Source organism: Pogona vitticeps, chromosome 4, assembly GCF_051106095.1.
Source record: "Pogona vitticeps strain Pit_001003342236 chromosome 4, PviZW2.1, whole genome shotgun sequence".
Taxonomy (NCBI): Eukaryota; Metazoa; Chordata; class Lepidosauria; order Squamata; family Agamidae; genus Pogona; species Pogona vitticeps.
The window spans coordinates 78,218,718-78,240,264 of NC_135786.1; the positions used below are offsets into that span (position 1 = coordinate 78,218,718).

The 21,547-nt window shown below is 38.0% G+C and overlaps 1 protein-coding gene across 5 annotated transcripts in view; it reads left to right on the forward strand.

Annotated features, from left to right (window-relative positions):
• LRRC7 (leucine rich repeat containing 7) overlaps window positions 1-21,547 on the forward strand; it is a 285,490-nt gene that overhangs the window by 130,798 nt on the left and 133,145 nt on the right. For 4 of the 5 annotated variants that reach the window (XM_020795263.3, XM_020795265.3, XM_078392975.1 and 1 more), the window contains exons 3-5: window positions 2,126-2,243; window positions 11,135-11,213; window positions 16,789-16,878. In XM_020795263.3, the coding sequence (XP_020650922.2) occupies window positions 2,126-2,243; window positions 11,135-11,213; window positions 16,789-16,878 (287 nt within the window). Of the gene's footprint in view, window positions 1-2,125; window positions 2,244-11,134; window positions 11,214-12,913; window positions 13,039-16,788; window positions 16,879-21,547 lie in introns of those variants that run through there. The other variant, XM_078392976.1, reaches the window with a different exon arrangement.

Genomic DNA, 21,547 nt, shown 5'->3' on the forward strand with positions numbered 1-21,547 from the left:
TTGCTATGCCAGGTCAGACTCTACAAAATTAATTTTTGAACATGGTCAGTCATAAGAAGACAAAGTGGTGTCTCAGGCTGGTTGATTTTATGCAGTCCAGAGAGGAATAGCAAATTCTTCATGTCTCCTCACTATCTGGCGGTGTCAGAGGAAGACTGTGTTTTATTTTAATGTTTCCATTTATGTGGTAAAGTACATTTGTCTTCATTTAGTTCCATGTACCTGAAATTTCAAGCTACCAACATGAATTTGACCAAATTCCGGGAGGCGGTGGAAGACAGGAGGGCCTGGAATTCTCTGGTCCATGGGGTCACGAAGAGTCGGACACGACTTAACGACTAAACAACAACAACCTGAAAATTTCACCAGTCTGTCCTATTTCAGACTAAGTGCACATGTCCCGTTTTACCATAGAAACCTCTAAAAAAGGCCTGCTAATTTTTTTCTGAGTTTTGTTAATTTCAGCATTTTCCCCTTCTTTCCCCTTGGAGAGATATATCTGTTTAAATCAAAAACGCAGTTCAGTATTGTCTTGGTTCTGACAGTCAGTACAGACTATCATTTATTCCAATACTGCAAGCATTGTATGCAGACTTGAATGAGGCTAACATTCTCTTATTCCTGGTGCACAGTACATTTAGGGTTTTGTTCTTCAACATCACAATTACCTGTCTTCAGGTGTCAGCCTTAAGCCAAAATGATCTACGATGCTTTTCTGCAGCCCTCAAAGCCTCTAAAGTCACCCATGACTTTATTTTGTTTTTTACTTTTTAATCACAGTCTCTTAACTGCAGCGTTAAAGGTACAAGCACAGCGTGTTAAGTATGTGCTTCTAAGTGTCTTTTTGCATATAGATTTGCTTCTCAGAGAGAAGCTAGAGTTCCTTTGGAATATATGGTCTTCTTTGGGTCAGCACAGCTCTGGAATGATTAAGTCACTCTAATTCATTGTTTTGAGAAGACCCTAAGAGCAAAATAATAAGTTGATCTCATTCAACACTTTCAGAACACAGTCGACACAGAAATTTGTGTACAGTAGCTTAAATTACAATAGCACCAGCAATGATTGGGTTCAGGCTTAAAAAGAAAAAGTTCATACTGCATTTAGTTATTCCCTCTTGGAGCTGTAATGTTTAAGATCACAACCATTTTTTTGGAGTTAAGTAAGATATTTCTGAGGAAATGTTATCCGTTAAGAAGTCTCTTTCAAGTAACTTTATCCTTTAGTGGTATGCATTTCTTATTCTTCTTGAATTGTTGCCATTATTGTCATTCCTTTCAAAGTGACAGAAAGATGACAAAATTATTCCAAAAAGAACCATTTTCATGGCTTGCTTTTAGCTGTATTCACCAACCTAATTATATGCTCTCTCTTCAGTAGCTCTCAGACATTCTGAAACAGGTTGCTTTTAATAGCTCATAGAACCCATCATAAAATGTACCCAGAGTAGATCTATGTGCTAAATTTTTAAAGAAAGCAGATTTCAGTATCCAGTAGTTGATTCACAAGCATTTCATAAGTACTAATAGCAAACTTTAGAAATCTGGTGCTGTTTGTTTCTGCTCCTTTTTCAGTTCTATCCAAAAGCTCACTTTATAAGAATGTTTGTAATTGATCAGTTTTACCCTTGGAGGTCTCCAACAATCACTCAGTTATTACAACTATTTTTCTAATGTAAACATTTGGAGAGATATATCAAAAAGTTTATATACCAGATATATATGAAAAATTGACAACCAAGAAAATGGTTTAAATCAATTATGTATATATATGATATATGATATATATGTATAATTACTTAGCTGTCAAGAAAAGCAGCAATAGAGATAAGGCCAACGGTAGTGCCAGTCACAGGACAGGGGCTTTTACATTTCAAGAAACATAAAATACCTAAAGTTCAAAGGTTTTACTCTCCTGATTTAGGGCATGAATCTGAGATGAAGAATTCACTCACAGGAGAAATGTTAAGCTACTGTTAAAACGTCAGTCCCTCGTGTACACACTTAATACTTCCTGGTTGTGAATAAATGCATGCTATTTTATACTGTGTTTATTACAGCTTGTAAACATTAGCACTACTTTAAAATTTAATGGAAGTATTATAACCAATTTTCTCTTGTTATAGCAATTATTCAACTGTCAAGCTCTGCGCAAACTGAGTATCCCAGACAATGACCTTTCAAGCCTGCCAGCCAGCATTGCCAGTTTAGTTAATCTTAAGGAACTCGACATCAGTAAAAATGGTAAGGAGAAGAAAAAAACACTATTCTTGTGTTGTTTCATTTATCACAGAACTGTAGATTTTTAGCAGTGAGGAAACAATATTAAAAACTGCCTTACTGACCTCACCTATATTTCCAGAACAATTTGTCTAGATAACTTACAAACAAAACCCCACTAAATAAAATGTTTTATTAATTTTTTCTTTCTGGTATTTCTTCTTCTCTGAATAGAAGTCTGTTGTGCTCCAACTACTGTAGAAAGTTGTGTCTGAACACAAACGAGACAGCGCATTAAGTGCTGTGTAACAACAGTCTCACTAGCTATGATGCAGTAATGCCAACTGCTGCATAAAATTGTGAAAACAAACTTGCTTATTTAGGGTTAGAGTGTTATTTGCGATAGTGCAAACAGCAGGATGTTCCCCATCTGCTATAAGCTATTTCAGGAAAATGGAGAGAGCTGTTCAGATGAACCACTGTATGTACATATTCCAGTTTGCTCAGGCAGCCCCATCAATTTCATGGGGACAAGGTACAAAATGTCAATGAAGCTTAATTATTTGCCATTTCTAGTTTAGTAACAGTGAGAACACTGAATTTTCAGTGCTGGTAATATGTCAGTCCAGAGTAAAATAATGGCCATAGTTTTGTAGACAGTTCATTTTCATACTCCGAACCCTGAAAGTGATGGCTGGAATCCTGTTGTCATAGCTCTGGGCACATAAGACTGATGATGCAATCAGACTCAGCCTTTTATCCTTACTTAAAAAGTCCCTATTGCGCCAGCTCAGGTTCTGAGGCTCTCTAAGGAGCTCTTTTGGCCTCAATACAGGGGAAAGCCTTTAATGTTTGCAAACTGCCACTGCCAGGCCTGCCGCTGGGACCTGGCACTGCAGCAGAAATTTTCAGACAGTAAAGACTTCCCCATCCTGAGATTACCAAAGGCTTCCTCAGGTCAGAAGAAATCTCTGGGTGCCTCAGAATCAGGGGGATCTTTGTTTAAAGATAAAAGGGCACAGCTGATGAAGTCATCAGCCTTACGTACCCAAATCTGCACCAACATGATTCCAGCCAGCAATAGCTATATTTTATGTTTATACTCTTATTCTTTTCTCAACTGCAAAAATGGTACATCCAGGAACACATTACATGCTTCTTCCAGCTGTCACAATTATGTTTGATGAGATCCTTCCATGTTATTGTCCCAACAGAAATATAAGGTAGAAATAGTGCTTTTGTCTTTTTGTCAACTTTTGAATCATGGATTTTTACCCTTGCCCTTTGGATAGGACTAAATGTGGTAGAACACACTTGATCCTTGAAAAAAAAACATATTTTTTGAGGGAATTCAATAGGGAACCCACACTATCTGGGGCAGATTTGGGAGTAACACATGGTAGTATGCAGAATTAGAATCTTTAAGAGATAGGCTCAAATAGCAGTTCTGATTTTTCTTTCTAAGTCAGTGTGATTTCCTTAGAGATCCAATTTAGGAACTGATTAGAAGTTGAAAGATCAATCCAAGGTACATTGCTGTTAAATATTTGCTTTATTTATTTATAGTTATGTTGCATGTTATGTTATATTCATTTATTCAGTGAAAACAGAATTTCTGTTCCCAACATTGATATCTATGCATTCCTATGTTTCAAAAAGCAGAATAATTCCCTAAAAAGAAAAATCATTTTGCTCAGTGGAAAAGGTTATGGTTGAAGCTGTCCCCACTCCCAAAAACAAATAAATTCAGGCTGCAGGTCAACTTCTCCATGCTCACTCAAAATATTGAAGTACCCTTTTTGTACCCTAATCTTCCTCGCCTCAACTCGCCTTGCTAATGGTGAGCTTACATAGAACTAAGCCAATCAAACACAGTAATATTTAATTTCTCCAAATATGGATTAGCTGGACAACACTGCAAATGATTATGTAAGTCTTTATAAGACTTGGCTGCAAATTTGCTATTTCTAGATGTTGCCTGATTGTAGAAGTATCATAGTTTCATGTCAACTCTTCAGTGCTACTAGAGATGGGATGGATACTGTATAGAGATGACTAGTGGACTTATGCTGTGATATTTTTTAGTATACTTTAAAATACAAAAAGAGTCCATCAAAGTATCCATATTTTGAGTAAAGGGTGGTTGATCCATAGTCTGAATTTCTCTTTGGGATACTGTATTTACAAATTGTCCCTGAATAAAACATACAAATATGCCACTTTAACTGTGAGATAACATTATTATAGAACTAAAATATATTAAATATTTGTCCTAACTATGATTATTTGTACATTTTACCTTGTTTGAGATTACAGTTAATTTAAGGTATAGGGTCGCTAGCATTTTGGTTAATTAATTAATACAGTATAAATCAAAATGCATGTATATCATTTTATATTAGCTGGGAAAGAGATCTATACACTTGTTACTTTTTCTGTGTCCAGAATCTATGGGGCTACTTGCACTGATGGAAGCACTCCGTAAGCAGGTCTAGGAAGAGATTAATATTCTTTGCCCCTTCCCTCCCATCTTCAATATCTGCTCTCAAAGCTGGGGAGCTCTCTATAGCAGACTTCTATGTAAGGATGGGGGCAGAGTGAGAGAGAAGTAGAATATTTTGTTCTCGGTGTGCAGAGAGTGGAGAGGAGAAATGTCTCCTTCTGGATGGGACATCTTCTGACAATGCAGCTATAATGGTAGACCTTGGCCTAGGATTTCTGATACCAGGAGCAACTTGTAGTATTTTGGTTTGTATTGTAGATACAACCAGAATGTCAGCTTATTAAAGCTATGAAAATTGAAAATGAATGTCCCAGAAGCTCAAGTTTAATACGTTATTTTTAGCTAATCTCTAAATTTTTGCTGCTTGGATATAAATGTGGGGCAAATATATTCTAAGGAGAATCGCTGAAATGAGCCAAGATTTCAGACCCATGTACTGTACATATAATGTTATGATAAACATTCAGAATATTCAGAATTCTCTCTGCTAGGTCTTAAGTTTTTAGTAGTCCCATGGGAAATGACTGATTCTTTCTCAAAGCTCTGATTTCTCAAAAAAGAAGAAACATTCAGGAACATCTAGGGACTGAGTTTTTGTATTTCAAGGGCTCCCACCTCCAGAATTCACCTGGTATCCCCCTGGCAGATTTCGCAAATGGCAGAACACATATAAAAAGCAAAATAGAGGCCTCCCCACTGCCATTCCATGTTTCAGGCTTGAAAAAGAGGGAGTGAGTCCTGCTGCTCGCTGGCAATATAATTAGGCTGCCTGGCAGTCACTGCAATATTGCATTAGAAATGTAGCTTTTCTGTCTATTTGGATCTACACATGGAGTCTCTCCTGGAACTACCTTACCCATGTAGCCATTGGAAGCACCTTTCATTGGCTTGTACTGATATAACTTGGTTTGCCAAATGTGGGATAAACACTTAAGCTCTGCAGGGCACAGCTTAACATAGTCTTGAAAGTGGGAAGCAGTCTCTGAGAGCCCAGGGGAGTTAAAACAGAATAAAACTGACACATTCATTGTTGAAATGCTGTTTCTTTGTCCCACCAGCAAAACATCACCTGCAATACCATAGACACACCCTCTGACCTTTCTACCAGAGGTGGAACTATTTCTTCTCTCCTTTTAAAAGTGAAAAAAGGTATAAAATAACCAGTATTTAAAAAACATCCTTGAAAGGCTAACCAAGGATTTTTCAAAAGCAGGCAATACATCTGTTTTTATGGTCTGGATCTTCCTGTGATGCCTGTGCTTGAAAAGAGCTCTTCCATTCAAAGGCATAATTATCTAAAGACATAATTTCAAAGACCTAGTAATCAAAATACATAATGAACTTGGATGTAATGTCCAAAAGCTAGCAGGATTTCCCAGTCTGGTGGAAAGAGGAAAGGTAGTTTCCACTAGTTTTTGGTTTCTTTCCCAGAGAACAATGCAGGTATCTAGGGCAGATTTTCGGGGACACAGCAGACTGTAGAAGAATAAGGTGAAAATAGTTTAAAGTCACCACCTGCTATTTCACCAGTACATCTCAGCCTATGTATACTAGCAAATAAAAGTAAAATTGTCCTTACAAAAAGTTCACTTCATTATGGAGATGGTAGTGGCCAGAGATAGACAATGGAAAATTTCCTGGGCTTCTTTAAAACAAAAGAAAACAGAACACTTTGTTCTGCCCTCTCACAATAGGTATAGCAAATGGAACTTAGGGTGAATGGTGGGTTTTCTCAGCACTTCTGGTTTTCATAATTTGCAGCAGGATTTCCCAAGGTCTGTGATGACCAGCTGACAGGGTTGCACTCCAAGAGGAAAGATGCACAGTGAGCTCTGCAGGGCATAGCTTAAAATAGTCATCAAAGTGGGAAGCAGTCTCTCTGAGAGCCCAGGGGAGTTTCATGAGCAGAGCCGAACCTCAAAGGGCCACATTCTGACAACATCGCACATAATTGATTCTCTTTAATTTTCCCTGCTACCCATTTTGGCACTCTGCTTTTTCTAATTGTGTCAGAATAAAACAGCATTACATAATACGCAGGACTGTATCATTAAGTTGAAAATTATGTTATATTCAGTCTGCCTTCAGGGCATGCTGGAGCTATTTTTATTTTTGTAAAATCACCTCCCTCATTACTACAGTGAATGCCTGCTTTATTTTAGAGCCAAGATAATTTATGTTTTTCTCTGCTTTCTTCTATGCATTTACGAATGTTCTGCTCTCAGATCATCTAAGCCCAGGCAGTATTTTGACTTCTTTTTATAACAGTTTAGCCCTGCAGAAGAAGAAGAAAGTAGTAGGCATTGCTGAAAATACTAACCAGGAAATTAATGTGCTCATCTGATGGGAACATGTTTGATGGGGTTAGGGCTATTAAAGGATTTTGCTTAAATAGGATTAACACCAGCTTTGGGTGTCCCAGGTAGCTTTCCCAGTTCCAATAGCTTCCTATGGGCCACAGTTGATAGCCTTCCAATTTTTAAAGCACACACATGCCTTTGGCCAACTGTTGGCCTTAAATATTAGAGCACTTAGACATAATTCATGGAGGAGTCTGATAGCTGCCATCTTGGCATCTGAGAGTGGTGAGAAGGCAATTTACAACTTTAAGGCTGCTTCAAGGGAGCGGTGTTGGAGGTTTCATGGTGCACAAAGATTCAAGGCAGGGCAGAAGCAGCCCCTGGATCCTACAAGTTACCTCCCCTGCTTTAAGTGAATATTTTATCAAGATACTGTCTGACTTAGAGCCTGGAGAAACCTCAGCAGAGGAAGAGGTTTGAAATTCTACAGGAAAACCTACTCCAAGGAAAGAGCTGGACGCATCTGCAGTTGTAAGGATGCTTCAAAGCTACTTGAACCCTGATTCTTTTCCTTGATCTCCTAGCTTCTAATGTAAAGACAGCTAGAGATATCAAAGGAGTTCTGCTTATGCAGTATGCTGGAAGGTACTACTATAGCCACAGAGTCGGTATCCACTGTTTCACTTATCCACTGTCACTGCTGTTGCAACCTAGACCGCAGTGCACATGCACCCTTACCTCCTCCTTTTCCCCTTCCTCCTTCTCTCACTCTCTTTAATGGGTTCCCTCAGGTTCTGTGGTTGATCCTGGAACAGATGAATATTATTATTATTATTATTATTATTATTATTATTATTATTATTATTATTATTATTATTATTATTATTATTATTATTATTATTATTGATGGTGGTGGTGGTGATTTCTTTCTTTGTTTCCAACAGAAGAAAGGTGGGGTTGTTTATAAAAGACATCCTGTGGCCAAATGTTGCACTGAAAACAGAAACAAAGGAAGTAGAAATTTCTGTATTGCACTAAAAATGTTTGTTCTTCTTCAAAGAGAAGGAGTCTTTGAACAAGGACACATTTCCGAGTCCTTGAATAATAAATTCACTTTTGATACTTTGTTTTTCTTTGTCATTGCTCCTTGACTTCTTTTGCATTTTATCCACCTCTGATGATTTACTTCATTTCATTTGCGGAATAAACATCCACAGGCTACTGCCCTGACATGCCTAATAAAAAAATTAACATAAAGAATTGCTAGTGATGACTCATTGGCTAGAGGAAAAAAGTCAGTATCCGTTCATATACTGGCAAAGTCAGTAAAATTTACTGGAACACCCCACTATCACTAATCTTAATAAACAGTGACTAGAGAACAGCAGCTGCCTTGTCTGTTATTAACCTTTAATTTGCACTCACAAGTACTTGAAGATCAGCCGGCCCTTTCTTATTTTCAACATGCCTGCCATTGGCTTTCTTCTGAATTATAACATGAAAAGCAATAGCAGTGTAGAAGTATCTGCTCACTGTTTTAGGACATTGCAGTATTTTCCCCTGAGGACATTACAATCTAAAATTTGACGGAGGGAACAGTAATGGAAGTTAAAACAGGAAGCCTGGCAGAGTGCCTGCTCCCACCTAGCTGTACTCATGTCACTCGATCTAGCCAGGCTGGGCAGCTGAGGGGCTTGACCCTAAGCAAGGCCCGGAAGGAGAGAACTAGAAACCGGGCCTTCTTGGCGGTGTCCCCTTGCCTCTGGAACAGCTTGCCCCTGGAGATTCGCCTGGCACCCTTGTTGGGAGTTTTCAAGAACAAGCTGAAGACTTGGTTCTTCAGGCAAGCCTTCCCCTCTTCCATCACTTAGTTCTCTGTGTTTTCCCATCTTGGACTTTGCTCATCTCTCTTTACTGATATTGTCTGTTTTAATTCTTGGTCTTATTGCTTGGACTGTAAGCTGCCCAGAGTAGATTCATTTAGAATCTAGATGGATGGGGTAAAAGACAAACAAATAAACAAACAAATATAAATGAACAAACAAACAAACAAACAAACAAAGCCAGCTTCTATGCATGCCTTTCTGTACACGAAGACCTTCAAGAAAAGCTTGTTCCTTCTCAGTTAACCCTCTCTCAGAGGTGTGGCAGATGTCTTCCAGTAAAAAATAACTTATTGGTAAGGGTGGCATAAGCCTAGGTCTCTGGTCTGCTCCTAAGTAATGCCTCCAAATTTGGAGGACTATCTTGTCTTGTTGATTTGTTTCCAGGGCAGTGCCTAGTTCTCAGATCATCTATAACTGCTGGCCAGCTGTTGTGCAGAAGCATCTTGCCCTCTCACTGTTTCCCACCAATAAGTGGAACTCCTCAATAAGTGAGAAGGCCATTTGGATTCTGCACTGGGATTCGTGTAGTCGATTTCCATACCATTCCATGTGTCTATTTCTAGCATATATTGGCTTAGAATTTTCTAGTTTTAGGGATTGTTCAGCAAAATCCAATGACTCTTTGTTTTGTCAGCTTGTGGGTTTACAAAAAGTGGCAAGACTTCTTTATGAGTTCCTCATGAGCTAATGGGTTCTTTAAGATTTTTCCTCCTTTTCATACTGTAATCCCCCTTTTCTACTAGAAATATTTAGTAGAGTGAATTATGACACCTGGGCTTCTTTGTATAATTGGTATGAAAATAATGTCTTTCAACAGGCCTCCAAGATGGCTTACAGATGTTAACATAAATCTAATTAAAAAATGTCCACAATGAAAATCTAGCATTTAGAAAGCCTTGTGCCCTCAAGTTGATTTTTATTTATGGCTACGCTTGTCAGGGTTTTCCAGTTATTAAGTACTCAGAGGTGATTTATCTTTTCCTTCTTCTGGTAAGTGCTCTGGGACTGTGCAGTTTGCTCTAGACTACATAGGCTGGCTGCTCTCCTGAGAGGCACTGTGGGGAATCAAACTCTTCACCTCTGCCTGCACAGCAAGGTAGTCCAAATCACTGAGTTATCCAGTCAGTTTTTGTTTTTCTAATGCTCTGAGTAATATAAGGCCACTCTGCAGAATTATTTCTGAAATTTCTTTACCATTTTTGGTGGTGGCCTCCCATCACCCATGAATACCCTAGAATAGTATGAGGCAGAGGCTGTTGGAAAGGAAGTAAAATGGCAACCAGCCTATCAGCCTATCAGCACACTTGCTGCTTCTTTTTGTAATAGCAGTGCAAAAAACAAAAAACAAAACAAAAGTCTACCTCTGTATGTAAAACAAAACTGTGTTACAATCACTGCTAATGTTGGGTCAACTTTGAGCAGTTCTTTTTGCCCTTGAGAAATCTGATGAGCAGGGAGGCTATTCTTCCCAGCAATAGCAAAGAGAATTTTTGAAAAGCCATTTGTGAATAATGACAGCCGAAACGCAAAAGAAAATATATAGCAATTAACTTCCACTGAGACATGTATTGATTTTTTTAATTATATGGGAGCCCTGTTGCCCCACCCTGAATGTTCCTTGTCTTCCCTTTGGCCAACTGCCCTCCACCTCCTCCAATGCTTCCCTTATAGCCCCCAGTTTTAAGGAGGCCCCCCCATCCTCACATGGTCAAGCTTGATTCACCATGTATCTTTTCCACAGTATTTTTCCTTAACAGCATTTTCTTCCCATACCTGAGTCAGGTGTTATCTCTCACCTGTCTCAGATCCAGCAGTCTCTGGTTCCAGGGGGTCTTGCTTGGCTGTTTGGAGTGGGGCCAATGGCCCACCAGGGATGCTATTGGTGAACCGCTCACACCATAGCCACATAGTTCAGGTGTGTTGGCTAAATTCTGTTGGAATTTGGAATAAACGAAATCATGTAAATTGTGGCAAGAAATTGCAACTAAATGAGATAATTGGGACCTTCATGATTAGCTGCAATACACTGCTGTGGCATACAATTTCACTTACTGTGGAGTAAAATGCTAATAGGATTTAGACCAACATTTATTATTTTTCTGTGTATCCTGTGGTGTATTTTGTACTATATTCAGACTTTCCGTTTTCTGTTTTACATTGATTTCTATAATAGATAAATAATTTGTTCTCAGTTAAGATTTAATATATTTGTTTTTGCTCTTTTAGGAATCCAAGATTTTCCAGAAAATATAAAGTGCTGTAAGTGTTTAACAATAATTGAAGCCAGTGTCAATCCTATTTCTAAGTGAGTATCTCAGTGGGGTTATTTGTGTCTTTTATGTAGTGTTGTACAGATAAATGTCAAATGAAGGTCTACCACATGGATTGCTTATCATAAACATGTAAAAGAAACTAAGTGAAGTGGGAGGGGGAAAGCTATATTAAAGACATAGAAGCTCTATAGTTAAAAAAATAGGAATGCATCTTAAGGGTTATACTGTGAAGGTCAAAAGTATGACACTTGAACAGTGTCCTTAGAACATTATAAAATTTATAACTTGGTAGTTTTAATCTATCATGGTTCATCACAGCTGACCTTTATCCCTGAAACGATTAATTCCAGTGTGAAATGAGATAACTTTTTTCAATCATATCAATGCCCATCTAGGTATCAATGTACAGTATAAGTAGTTTCATTGTTGAAATGATTCCAGACAGCAGTGGCTTGTCTAATTCTACAAACTTTATACATCTACATTACTTCTATGTTTCTATGTTCCATAAGCATAAAAAAAAAAGTCAAAGCTGTTAAAAATGTAACTTTTGAGAAGTAAAATGCATTCTTATAATTATGGGCAAAAGCTGTAAGTACAAATACTTTAAATATGAAGGCTGAAATTAAGTTGCAGGCAAATATTTAAGTCTGAAAAATATATGTTTTTAGCTATAAAAGTTATGAATATTTCAATCAAAATTACAGGGGCTTATAGCCTTAAAAGGCACATCTGTTTAAAAAGTAAAAGTATATAAAAGTGTAAATACATTACTGTACTTAGTTTTCTACATGCTCACGCAGCAATTTGCCAGTTCAAATCTATGGAGGGAAATCCACTATTGACTTGTCTGTTCTGCCTTTGTACTGCTGCTGCCGCTGCTGTTGCTGCTATAAGTTCTTTGTGTTTCTTCTTCCTTCCCCTGGTTTCTTGGCTTGGCTTCTTGACTATGTTACAGTAGCCCTTTTATAAGAATAGGATATTTATGTTCCACTATCTTTGTCAATACATTCTTGCTTAATCTGCAGATCACATTAGTTGCCAGACCAATGTAATAGACTTTATTAGACTAGAGAAAGTTTGCTGATTAGGAAAATGTAAATAATCTGCTTCTGTTACTGCTCAAGCAAAATTGATAGTTTTGGTGATAATCTTCAAAACAGCAGTGTACATTTGCAACGTGTTTTGCTAGTCTAAAAACTCAATAGCCTTTTACATGTATTTTGCTACTCTCACAAAATAGCTGTTTGTCCTAAAGTAACCTCACATGTCACATTTCTAGAGTTACAGTTCTTATACCCACTTAATCTCATATATATAATTTATACAAAACTATGACAGTTCTCAATGAAAATTTGTTTTTTTATATTACAACTTGATCAAGGTTGAGTGTCCTGACCACTAGCACAACAGAAAATCCTCCCCTTTACAGGCCCCAAGTGCTAGCTGTACAGAGGAGCAGGTTTGGGGTTTATATTGGGGGAGGCTCCAGTGGGAGGGAGCGTTGCCCCTTCTTGTTTCTGCTGGAACCTCCAGTTCCATCAATGGAAATACCTTGGTCGGGCTCTGCCCTCAGTTTCCAAAATCATCCATCAGTATTTTTTTAAAAGCACATAAAGACACTTCAGATAAAATTAGACCATTAGTCTGTCTAGCTCAGCATTGTATATAATAGCTGATGATTGCTCTCCACATCAGGATTCTTCTCCTGCTCTAACTGCAGATGCCAGGAGTTGAACTGGTGATGAGCTGACGAAGAACACATAAACTGAAGCATAATCCAGACAAGGAAGAGATGTTAACCATGAGATGTGTCTTCCTGTTCTGGATGGGATAATACATCGTGTTAAGGATCAGGTACATAGTTTTGAAGGTTGATGAGAGTTGCTGTCCAACAGCCTCTAGAGGGCACATGTGCCCCATCTCTGACCTAGAGGATTGCATTTATGCTTAGGACTGATCCTACTGTTAGGCTTAGTGGGGCAGACTCCTTAGGCAGCAGAGTGCTGGTGGCAACGAGTGTGCTGCTTTCTGTATGCCGCTTGAGGAAGGTCATGCTGCTTTGGAGATCTGCAGCTATGGGCACCTCTCCTGAAATACTTTTTCCATTAATCAAAGCCATCTACATCCTTCCTTCACCACAGCATTAAAAGGATCAAGATAGCATGAATGGGGCCACCTTAATGCTGTGTGTTTTCTCATCTTTGTCAGATGCAGGCACTCATAGCTATGGCACTGCCCACAAAAATCAACTTGCCACATTATTCCATTTATAAGCTTGCAAGGTAGTGAACAAAATTAGATTGACTAAGATTTTCTTGTGCATCCCCCCCTCTCCGCAACACGTCTTGGTTGTGAAGAGCATTATTGAACAAAAGGAAGCATTTTGGTGGCCACTTTTTTGGAGGCAATAAGATATCTGCTTCCTTCTCCATCATCACTCAAAATTTTTTGGAAGAATGCTGCCTTCACCAGATCCTTCCTCCTCCTTCTGCTCTCTAATCTGATACGGAAGGAAGGACATGGAAGACTTGCTGTCACTGTTGCCCTTACCTCTTGTGAGAAAGAAGGATTTACACAGACATACCACATGGTGTAGCATGACTGTTGTTGTTACGTGTGTTTGTATGCAATGTTGCTGTGTTCGCTGTGGAGGAGGCAGAGTGGCTTGCTGGCTCTGTATATGGGAGGCCCTCTGTGCTATACGGGGGGGGTGGGTGGTGGCACAGTGCTTCCAGACTTGGGCGGCAGGAGAGCTTGGACTGCCCCTGTTTCTGCTGCTTCAGAAAACAGAGTAGCTTTTTTAGGATGGGTTCTATTTGTTTTTCATTGCTGCACAAAGATTATAAAAATAAAAATAAAGCACAGGAAAAAAGTTAAATAGAATAACTGCAATGAAACAAAATCTAAACATTATGTATATCCTGAGTTGCATCCATACAAAATGTATTATTTTATTGAGGTTTTTATAGTTCATAGTGTGATTGCTAGCTGCTTATAAACCCAGACATACATAAAATATAAATGTATGAAATAATTCCACAGAATTTATTTTGTTAATATTTTGAAAATACATTATCTCCATTTATCCATCTTTATTGTGAATAAATTGTGGTTCGTCTGCATTTTACTTAAGCATTTTCCATTGTGTTCATTATTCCATCCCCCATATATGAATTATCTGTCTAAATTTTGTAGAAGAATGCATAAGTACCAATATCACTAAAGTTGTTTATATTGGAAAAATATTTATCCAAGGTTTTAATTTCTAGAAAACATGGCTTTATTCCCAGAAAGTTAAACATACACTCATCTTACATCCTATATGTCATAAGCGAACACATTTTTGTTTTGTTTTTCAAAATGTGAAATTTGAGTTTGGATGTGCTGTTGTAATAAATAATCAATGCAACATGGATTGAAGATTGTAAGGTACTTGATTCTGCTGAGAGTGGGTGGAATGGCCAGATTTTGATAGGAAGGGCCCTATTTTCATTTAAAGCAAAAGTAATGTGAGACAGTACAACAGTGTAAAAAATGGGAAATGTATGCCCGCTTTCCATCTCCCTTTCCCACTCTTAGAATCAAATTGAACAATGAATTTTGTGTAATTTTACAAAACAGGAGGATGGCTAATTGTCATATAATTTCCCTTAGATTCCAAGTTCAAATTTAGTGTACTTTGTTTTGCGATTGTTCACTAGAAAGTAAAATCAGATTTTATAGGACTATGATTGCTGAGGCACACATCTCTAATGAGATCCCATTTTGGAAGGGAAATATGTTAACTAGAGGAAATCAACTGTCTCTGCATCCTACAAATTATCTGAGCTTCAGTACATAAGTAATTTCCATGACTTGTGGAAGAAGGTCTAGATGTGGCTAGGGCATGGAGATGGGAGAGAGAGTAATGAAAATGTCTTTGGACTATTTGTAGTTATGTGAATATTAATACAATACAATAAGATCTGAGATCTTTAGAATATAGTTCCAATTGAAAAATAGTTGCAGTGAGAACCAGAGCTTACCATAGTCAAACACAGAAGCCAAAGTCATGAATAAGTATCAGACAAAGGTCCTGAAATATCAGTGACATGCTCCAGAGAACATTAAGATTTTTTGCATTGATCTAGAGAGTTGGCCATGTTTATTTATTTATTTATTTGATTTATATGCAGCCCACACATGTTGTTACTTATATCAAAGGTAGCTTTGATAAATGAAGAAGACACGTATTAATGTCTTACATCCTTTCTTATTTACTATAGATAGCTTTGCTATTGATTTATAGCAAAGGTTTTAGCAGAAATGTTAATCTTTTTTATATTTTCATGTTTTATTCTTTGAATTGTATTTTACATCATTTATTGTTTAATTTATCTTTTAATATTTAACTTATTGTGTTTTTAAATTGTGTGAATTTTAATGTCAGCTGCTTTGGGTCCCTTGTTAGGAGAAATGTGGCATATAAATAAAACTAATAATAATAATAATAATAAAATCTATTAGTTTTATTATTGTTGTTGTTATTGTTATTGTTGTTGTTATTATTAATATATTTTAGAGCATCTAGAATTCACATTTATGAAGTAATGTCTATGATGGCATCTATGCAGATGTTTTGCAGTAGCATTAGAATGGTCCTTTTTCAGGGCTATAAAATGTAGAAGTAATTATGAGGCTGACATACATCACTGAGAATATTAAGGAAACTGTCCTGTACACACTTTCCTGGGAGCAAACTTCATTGAATACAGCAAGAATTAATATTTACCATCATCATCATCATCATCATCATCATCATCATCATCATCATCATCATCATCATCATCATCATCATTTCTTCTATGTATACCCACAGGATTTTTCTGTGATGCAGCTTAAAGAAGTAAGGGGTAATTCATTTATTACCATATTTACCAGATCAAAGTGACTGTTGTCATATTGATATTATATTTTGCCCAGTCATGTACATACTTCATTGATACGCATTAAACATTATGTCATAGGTACTAGCCCAATATTTGCCTCCTCTCTTTTCATCTCAGATGAACAAGAACAATTTACCAATTCTAACAAACTGTATTTTTCCCTTTTGCATTTATTCTATAGTAGTTGAACTACACCAGTACAATAAAGGTGCATTACATTGCCCAATAATAACATTTTATGGTTTCCCTCCCCCAGGGACAAATTGCAACACATTTCATAGGGCAGTAGTTGTCAATCTGCATAAAATTGCATTACACTCTCTCAGTGTCAATAAAAAAATGTTTCATTCTAGTAATGATAAAAAGTGACATTGATATCATCTAGTTACCATTTCGAAATTATATCCACCACTGGAAGGCTTACATTAACGAATGAAACAGATGAGGTAACCTTAATCTTCAAGATGCATAAATCTCCTCTCAGAGGAATAGTGGAGTGTATCATCTATTTCAGTAATAAGAAAATTGTTAGTTCTTAACAAATGCCTCAATATTTTCCCCTCTGTTTATTTGCACAGCAGTGTGGGTATGGGTTTGGAAAAGACATGCATCTGCTGGGACTTAAATTTGTATTATTTGTATAGTATCAAAACTAAACCCTGAACTCATCTTTTAGGCTCCCAGATGGTTTCACCCAGCTTTTAAACTTGACCCAGCTCTACCTAAATGATGCCTTTCTGGAGTTTCTTCCAGCTAACTTTGGAAGGTAAGCATTACATGTACCAACTCCCTGCTAACCAAAAATATTTGTATTTCAGCAGGCTGTTTACAAAAAAAGAGATGAGAACTACCCTGTGTCCCTGAAAATAAGACCTAACCTGAAAATAAGCCCTAGTAGGATTTTTCAGGATGCTCGTAATATAAGCCCTACCCCAAAAATAAGCCCCAGTTGAGTGAAACCCCGCCGTCTACCATTCTGCAGCAACCAGAAGAAAATGACAGGACTGTATTTGAATAAATGTACTGTAGATTTCTGTACATGAAAACAAAAACATCCCCTGAAAATAAGACCTAATGCTTTTTTTCGGAGCAAAAATTAATATAAGACCATGCCTTAATTTCAGGGAAACAAGGTACCATACTTTCATATAAGTTAAGTAAAGCAAAGCTCAGGAAAACAATGGAATTATAGTCATTTCCTCTTTATTTGAAATTGAAATAAGAGGTAATTGATATCTCTTTGGGATCCCTTTGTTTTATGTTTAGGAAAGAATAGCTCATAATATGCTGCGACATTGATAGAGATAGGAACATAAGAAGAGCCTTACTGGATCAGGCCAAGGGCCCACCTAGTCCAGCTCCCTGTATCTCACAGTGACCCCACCAGATGCCTCTGGGAGCACACAAGACAACTAGATACCTGTCTCCTGATACCACTCCCCATTTTGACGTACCTTGCTTTTAAGCATAGAGATTGTAGATCCACATCATGGTTTATAACCTGCGATGGACTTTTCCTCCAGGAATCTGTCCAGTCCCCTTTTAAAGGCATCTAGGCCGGATGTCATCACCACATCCTATAGCAAGGAGTTCCACAGATTAACAACACACTGGGTAAAGAAATATTTCCTTTAGTCCATTCTTACTCTCCCAGCACTCAATTGGAATGGATGTCCCCTGGTTCTGGTATTGCCTGAGAGGGAAAAGAGCTTTATCCATCCTCTGCATAATTTTTTATGTCTCAGTCATGTCCCCCCTCAGGCACCTTTTGTCTAAAGAGCCCCAAACGCTGTAGCCTTTCCTCATAAGGGAGATGCCCCAGCCCAGTCATCATTTTGGTCGCTCTCTTCTGCATCTTTTCAAGTTCCACCATGTATTTTTTTGAGATATGGCAACCAAAATTGTACACAGTACTCCCAGGTGCAGCCTTATCAGCATTTGTACAATGGCATTATAATGTTGGCTGTTTTATTTTCAATCCCCTTTTTAATGATACCTAACATGGAACTGGCCTTCTTCACTGCCACCGCACACTGGGTTGACACTTTCATCGAGCTGTCCACCAGCACACCATGATCTCTTTCCTAAACCGTCACGGACAGCTCAGAGCCCATCAGCTGATAAATAAAGTTTTGAATTTTTTGCCCCAATGTCATTACAGTGGGGTCTCTACTTAATAACTTAATCCGTATTGGAAGGTGGTTCTCAAGTTGAAAAGTTCTTATGTTGAATCTGCATTTCCCATAGGAATGCATTGAAAACCATTTAATCCGTATCTGCTCTTTTCCGTCCATAGAAACTACAGTGGAACCTCTACTTCAGAACTTAATCCATTTTGGAATGGTGTTCTTAAGTTGAAACGTTCTTAAATTGAAGCAAAATTTCTCATAGGAATGGACTGAAAACCAATTAATCCGTTCTGGCTGTTTGTTTTTTTTTGTTATGTAGAGGTGCGTTCGTACATTGAAGCATTAGTTCCCATAGGAACTAATGCAAAGCTGGTTAATACGTACTCTACCATTAGGGGGAGAATTTTTTTTTTAACCTAAGATGACCTAAGGTTAAAAAAAGAGCAGGAAAGGGTTTTTTTTCCTGTTCTTATCTTGGATTTCTGTTCTCAAGTAGAAGCAAAATTTAGCAAATGGAGCTGTTCTTAAGTTGGATTGTTCTTAAGTAGGGACGTTCTTAAGTAGAGACCCCACTGTACTTTATATATTCTTATATTGAAACACATTTGCCATTTTGCTAGAGAGATCCTTTTGGATCTCTTCAGTTTGGAGAGATCCTTCTGGAGCGCTTCACAATCCCTTCTTGTCTTCACCACCCGGAAAAGTTTTGTGTCATCTGCAAACTCTACCACCTTGCTGCTTATCCCTGTCTCCAGGTCATTTATGAACAGGTTGAAAAGCACCAGTCCGAGGACAGATCCCTGGAGCACACTGCTTTTCACCTCTCTTCATTGTGAAAATTGCCCATTGACACATACTCTCTGTTTCCTGGCTCTCAACCAATTCTCAGTCCATAATAGGACCTTCCCTCTTATCCCCTGACTGTGGAGTTTTCTCAGCAGCCTTTGGTGAGGGACCGTGTCAAACGCCTTCTGAAAATCCAGATAGACAATATCCACTGGTTCACCCGCATCCATGTGCCTGTTGACCTTTCCAAAGAATTCTAAAAGGTTTGTGAGGCAAGACATACCCTTACAGAAGCCATGCTGATTTTCCCTCAGCAAGACTTGGTCTTCTATGTGTTTTAAGATTTTATCTTGGATGAGGCTTTCTGGCATCTTCCCTGGAACAAACGTTAGGCTAACTGGACTGTGTTTTTCCTGGGTCCCCACTCCTTCCCTTTTTAAAGAAGTAGAAAAGAAGATGGAAAATAACTAGTTTTGACATGGTTGACAGCAGATTCAGATACCCCTCTCTCCCTGATAGAGAATAAACAGTGAAGGCTCAGCCTTTAAATGAACTGTATTGTGGATTATATAATCTTAAGAGTAATAATCTTAGAATGATGAATTAAACATGCCAAGAGTTCAACCTTAGTTTTGGATGGTGAGGTACTTAAGATATCTTAGAATAAACAAACTATATTCCAGGTTAGAAAAAAGGAGAGAGAGATAGTTAAATAACAATATTGTCGATCCATGCTGCTCTCAAATGAGACTGGTGGCACAAAATTGGCCTCTGGACTTGCCAGATCAACCATCTTTATATATTGCATCTTTTATTTATGGTTGTCAACAACTTTGCTTTTTTCCTATGAGGACAATCCAAAAAATCTATCAATTCTGTGTATTAGAAAAACTCAGGTGTACCAGAATAGCTAAATATCTCACATTTTATGGATGCAGTTTCAGAAGATGATATTTTGTATCTGTTTCTGTTTCTAAATTATGAATTGATTTTTTTTTTTTGTTAAAAGGGGGATGGATGACAATAAAGGAGAGTTGGGAAGGTATGAGGCTTTCTCAGAAACCAAAAAGTGGTCATAATGCTGAAAAGTTCTGGGAATCACTGTTCTAAACATACTTTCTAATATTCAAATATGGTTCACAAACAGTGTACTCAACATGCAGTTGCATAAGCTTTTTTCTGAAACACTCAAATATGCTAAAAAGCCCAGGAGTCATTTATCAAGATATGTGTAGTGGGGAAAAAAACCTCACTGATAACCCAGATCCCTGCTGCTACCCGTATAATTTTAAATACTTGGACTTGACAACAGTAATGTATCTCTCTTAATGATGCCTAATGTCACTAGGTGTTTTTTTAAGTATCCAGTAGTCATAATAAAATAATCTAAATTAGGTTATCCCCAGAGTGGCAGGCTTCATCCTGAAATCCACTCTACATGGCAGTTTTTAATCGTAATATCCCATTTTGTCCCAATTGTTCTCTTTTTGTTTGGAAACGTGAAAAATTTCTCCCAAACTTAGGTTTGGCGAGCCTAGTTTTACTGCAGAAGTGTCTGATACCCCATTCAGAATAGCACAGTGTTCTAATGCTCAGTTCCACAGCTGCATAACCACAGCTGGGCAGCATGGAATGAGTAAAAGGTTTTGCACTCCCTTCCTACCTTCCTTAGCACTCATAACATGGATTAATTAAACCACAGCTAGCTGGTGTGCCTGAAATCTGGACGTGTGATTCAACTTGGCAACCATGCTCTTGAACCAGAATGTAATGTTGGTTTATAGTCCTGGTTAGGACCAAGAGATCCTCACCTGGGGGAAGGGGAAGAGCAGAGTGTGATTCTTCTGATTCCTAGCTGCTTAAGAGATGGTTTAGTAATGTGGGAACTAAGTATCATAATCAGGCCACTGAGGGCACTTGGCTAAAGAGGCTCTCAAGTAGAAAACTGGGAATTTGTTTTCTTGTAGTGATGGGCCTTTCTGTTTTAATGAGCTCTGACATGTGCTGTTTCTGCACGCTCCACTGCCACTACATTTGTTAGTATCGTGGCTGTTATCGGATATGTCACATACCTTACAGAGAAGCAAGGCGAGCAAGCATAGCTGTCAGTGAATTGAGCATTTGACTTCCCTGCTTCCATGGTAATGTGTGTTAAGAACTTGCACATCTCACTTGGGTCCTGATCTCTGAGCCCTGGCTAGTCCCCCTTTGCTCACTGCTTCTACAGATGAACTTCTCCAGTTCCAGTTTGCATGCCTGCACATCTGTTTTCTGTAATGTGAGGAGCAGTACTGATAAAAGACATCTGCTGTGACAGAATAGTGCATATTATTTACCTATTCACTATACTTTTTACATTCTAGTATCAATATATGGTGGCTTGTTTCTTCATCAGCACCATCCTTCCAGTTTTGGCACATTACTTACATTAATTTTTATATTGAAATCAAATTATTTCTGGAATGCCCTTCGGCCTAGTAAAAACAAAAATAAGAGTAGCATTGCTTGAAATTTGTACTG